Source organism: Hippocampus comes, unplaced genomic scaffold (assembly GCF_001891065.2).
Source record: "Hippocampus comes isolate QL1 unplaced genomic scaffold, H_comes_QL1_v1.1 scaffold22, whole genome shotgun sequence".
Classification (NCBI taxonomy): Eukaryota; Metazoa; Chordata; class Actinopteri; order Syngnathiformes; family Syngnathidae; genus Hippocampus; species Hippocampus comes.
In genome coordinates, this window is record NW_017806175.1 from 7822776 (window position 1) to 7826844 (window position 4069).

A 4069-nucleotide genomic window follows, 5' to 3' on the forward strand; every position below is an offset into this window, starting at 1 on the left:
CCGCGATCAGACTCGCAATAGATATCGAGACTAAAAAAAACTTTGATATTTGAACACCCCTAATTGCACAAAACTGTACTGCAAATACATGTTGACAGTGTACATGCCTGTGCCTTTAAGAGGCGGGGCCTGGCTGGGAGAGCTGAGACTGCAAGTCTCCATGTAACTCAGTAGATTACTTTGGTGACATCTGGTGGCAAGGAAGTAGTGGAGTGAGTTGAGATTCATTTTGACAAAAAGTAGTTATTTGCCGCCGTTATGTGGCATGTATAGATCTTTACAGTTACAGCATTACTACACTTGTCAATTATAATCGCGGGGGTTCACTGTTCCAAAGAAAGCTAACAGGAGGGTTTGTGAGAAAGGCGTTGAGCCAGTGAATTCTCCAAAATCCTTTCACAATCACTTTTATTGATCCAATAGAAAGAGAAGAAATGGATTCGGTGACCCTGCCGCAACAATGTGAACATTTCCTCTCATGCGTTTTTGTGAAAACATCCTCTTGTATTGGTCATCTGTTTTCAGAGCGAAGCACAGAAACACGCGTATCATGTTGCTCTGTTGTTTTAATAACGGGGGTGAAACAATGTTTGCATTCCTCCGTTTGATTTTGTGGGTTTGGGTTTGTGTCCTTGCTACAGTAATGCAGAGCAAACCGACCCTCTGTGTATAAATGTACAGATTGCGCACCACACACGTCTGAATGTTTGCCATTTCCTCCATTCAAAAAATAAATATATGAATGAAACATGTCATCATTTCCCGGTTGTTTTGAATCCGACATGGGCCTGCGCTGCCCCCTTGTGGCAACGGTGAGTATGTACACACATACAGCGGCATGTCTTGCCTTTGATTGCGCTGTACAAATGTGAAACCACCATCTTACTTCTGCTTCTTCTTGTCTCGGTAGCTCTGGCGATAGAAGTTACAGAAGAGGAGGATGAGGATGGTGGTGTAAAAAATCACAAAAAGGTTGGTGGCGAGCGGGAAGTCGCATTCGGTGAGCAGGTTGGAGGTCGTGTGCGTGATTATCAGCAGTAACTGCAGCTGGAGAGGCAGAATGAAAGCTGGCGTTCATTTCTTTGCGTTGCATGTCACGTCCTACTTTTTTTCATCTTTGCTCTTCAGTTTTTTTTTTTGTACTTGAGTCAATTTGTACTATTTGTACTTTGAGTTTTTATTTTTTCTGACAAATTCTAGAATTGTACCTTTTTAGATTTTGTACCTTCAACCAGATTGCTTCAATGTTTATTCCTCTCCCTCTTGCGTTTTTGCTGCAAAATATTTTTCAACCGAGCTCCGAAACAATTTCCTTTCATCTGGCGACTTACAATTAAGTCGCCAGACACCTACATTCTGAAAGTCAAAATCAAAATCACTGCAAATCAAAAATATATAGAGATTAAAATCTAATCCTGCAGTGTAAAAAGATAAATCGAAGATAAAAACACTAAATGCTATGGCATTTAAACTAAAATGTTCTCTTCAAAAAAAAAAAAAAAATGAACGAGCAGAATGGTGCGCCGTAGCTTTAAAAGTCAGTTCACTATTTGGATCTTTCTATCCATCCATTTCTAATCTGCTTATCCTCACAAGGGTTGCGGCGAGTGCCGGAACCGATCCCAGCTGTGTTTGGGCCGTAGGCGGGGGGGGGACAACACACTGAACCGGTTGCCAGCCAATCGCGCGCGGGGGTGGGGGCTGTGCCGGCTAGGAGCAGAGAATTGCTCAATCAACCGCCGTCTTCTTACCAGCTGCAGGCAGGTGAGGTAGGACTTCCACCACAGGTACTTCTGCATGTGAGGGCCCAGAGCAGCCAGCCCGTAGTAAGAGTACATCACAGCGTGGACCAACGTGTTGAGCAGGGCCGCGAAGAAAGCTGCGACAAGACAAGAGGCCTTGTTTTACCCCCAGAAATTCCCGTGGAAAATTCTCTACTTGCAAATCTGCCCCAAACTGCGTCACTTTTGTCCGGGAACGTTGTCAACATGCGAGCTTACACTGTCCGCCGGCCCTGTACTTGACCGCAGACCACCAGTTGAAGATCATGGTGGCGTGGTGGAAGACGTGAAGGAAAGTCAGCTGGCTGTTCTTCTTCCTCAGGATGAAGAAGACCTGCTCCCGTCAACACAAGAGAAAGGATGGTGACTTTATGACCGAGATCAATAGTATCAAAAGACTTTTTTCCAACGACTAGCTCGACCCATGAATATTTGGAGGCGCAACCCAAAGCAAGTTTCCGCCACCGTTTTCAGGTGTGCAGTCGGTAGGCGATCCCTTTTCCGCCACCCGCAAATGCCCGTTTACCAATGATGAAAAGATATACATACCGTGTCGCTGAGCTCGATGACTTTGGAGAGGAAAAACCACCAGCAGGCCCGAGCCATCTAATTGAAAAGGAAGCAACGGAGAGACGCCGGTGAGGAAAACGCACACGTCAACTTACAGACTCTTTCCGCCAAATGTTTCTCACTCTCATGGGCAGCGGCCTGCTGCTGTAGTCCACCGGCTGACACAGGAGGCTGTAGTTGGACAGCCAGGAAGTGGCCAAGAACTGCGAGACAAGTCACACGAGAATTTTCACAGTTAGAGCTTTTGGAAGCCAAGGGACGAATAGGAGGAGCTCTGGATCGCTTAATTGCACTCGACTGGAAATTGGCTCAATGTGCTGTCAATCCATGACAGAGAACATGAACGAAGGTGTGTAGGCCCAACTTTGAAAACAAGATTAAATTTAACAAGTTGAAGGATGGAAGAGAGGAGTCATGGAGTCAGGCCGTAGCTTCGTCTAATAGAAGGCCAAGTGCTTTGCTACCATCTTGTGGTATATTGGGGCAATTACAAAGCTTTCCGAGTGGGTGACACTCGCACTCGTGCAACATCAACAACAAAACAAATTCCTTGGGTGTTTACAGATACAGTATTTGGTCAGTTTAGCTCATTCCCGAGTCTCATCATTATTATTGCGATACACTGTCATGCGCTTTCCTTTGGAGTCAGACAGTCCTCCTCCAAACTTCTCCAGTTGGTTCAAAACGTCGCCTCTCTAATGGGTTTTTACAGGAAATTTCAAATTCAAGAACTTAAAAAAAATATCAATTGTTATGTCTAAATCTACATAAGGGGTGGCAAAGAACGAAGACTGTGGCGGCAATCGCTCAACTTCACACACATTCCAAAAAGAAAAGAGGGTTTGACGCACCTCATGGAACATGTAGGCCGACAAGCCCACCATGGCCAAGTTGTAAAGGATGAGGACCACGCGGAGGTCGACGGGCTCTCTGTTTCTCATGAGCCGAGGCCCCGCCCAGACCAGGCCCAGGTACATCCAGACGATGATTGTGACCGGGATCGGCGAGTAGATCAGCGGCCATGGGTCAGTTCTCTTGTCTGCAACGATGCACAGTACAAGAACAATACTTAGCAGGCATAGATTCTTTTGCATTTTCCCAAAATGAATGTCACTATAGCTGACTGAGCAGCTGTATTCCAAAGTCACCCTGTATTGTACAAGGGTTGATAAAAATTATGACGATTTTATAAGTGTTACCAGTACCTAGAGGCAGCTTAAATAAAAGGTATACTTACATTCCAACGCCATATTTAATGTGTAATGTTAGAAATTTAAGGAGTAGAAAAGTGATCAAATTTTGAATGTTGGTGAACTTACTATACATGGTCGTTTTTTTCGGCCCAAAACGCCTGACTATACATGATTGTTTTTTTCGGCCTAAAACGCCTTACTATACATGGTCGTTTTTTTCGGCTAAAAACGCCTTAACTATACATGGTCGTTTTTTAGGCCAAAAACGGCTTACTATACATGGTCGTTTTTTTAGGCCAAAAACGGCTTACTATACATGGTCGTTTTTTTTCGGCCAAAAACGCCTTACTATACATGGTCGTTTTTTTCGGCTAAAAACGCCTTACGATACATGGTCGTTTTTTTTCGGCCAAAAACGCCTTACTATACATGGTCGTTTTTTTCGGCTAAAAATGCCTTACTATACATGGTCGTTTTTTTTCGGCCAAAAACGCCTTACTATACATGGTCATTTTTTTCGGCTAA

The 4069-nt window shown here is 44.3% G+C and overlaps 1 protein-coding gene across 1 annotated transcript in view; it reads right to left on the reverse strand.

The window, feature by feature from the left end:
* Positions 1-391: 391 nt before the first annotated feature.
* The window catches only part of LOC109532074 (elongation of very long chain fatty acids protein 4-like), a 6324-nt gene continuing 2646 nt past the window's right edge, over positions 392-4069 (reverse strand). Inside the window, exons 2-7 of the mRNA XM_019896703.1 lie at positions 3203-3390; positions 2474-2554; positions 2331-2387; positions 2001-2115; positions 1752-1879; positions 392-1047 (exon numbers count right to left, since the gene is read on the reverse strand). Of these exons, the coding sequence (XP_019752262.1) occupies positions 883-1047; positions 1752-1879; positions 2001-2115; positions 2331-2387; positions 2474-2554; positions 3203-3390 (734 nt within the window). The 3' untranslated portion in view covers positions 392-882. The remainder of the gene's footprint in view (positions 1048-1751; positions 1880-2000; positions 2116-2330; positions 2388-2473; positions 2555-3202; positions 3391-4069) is intronic.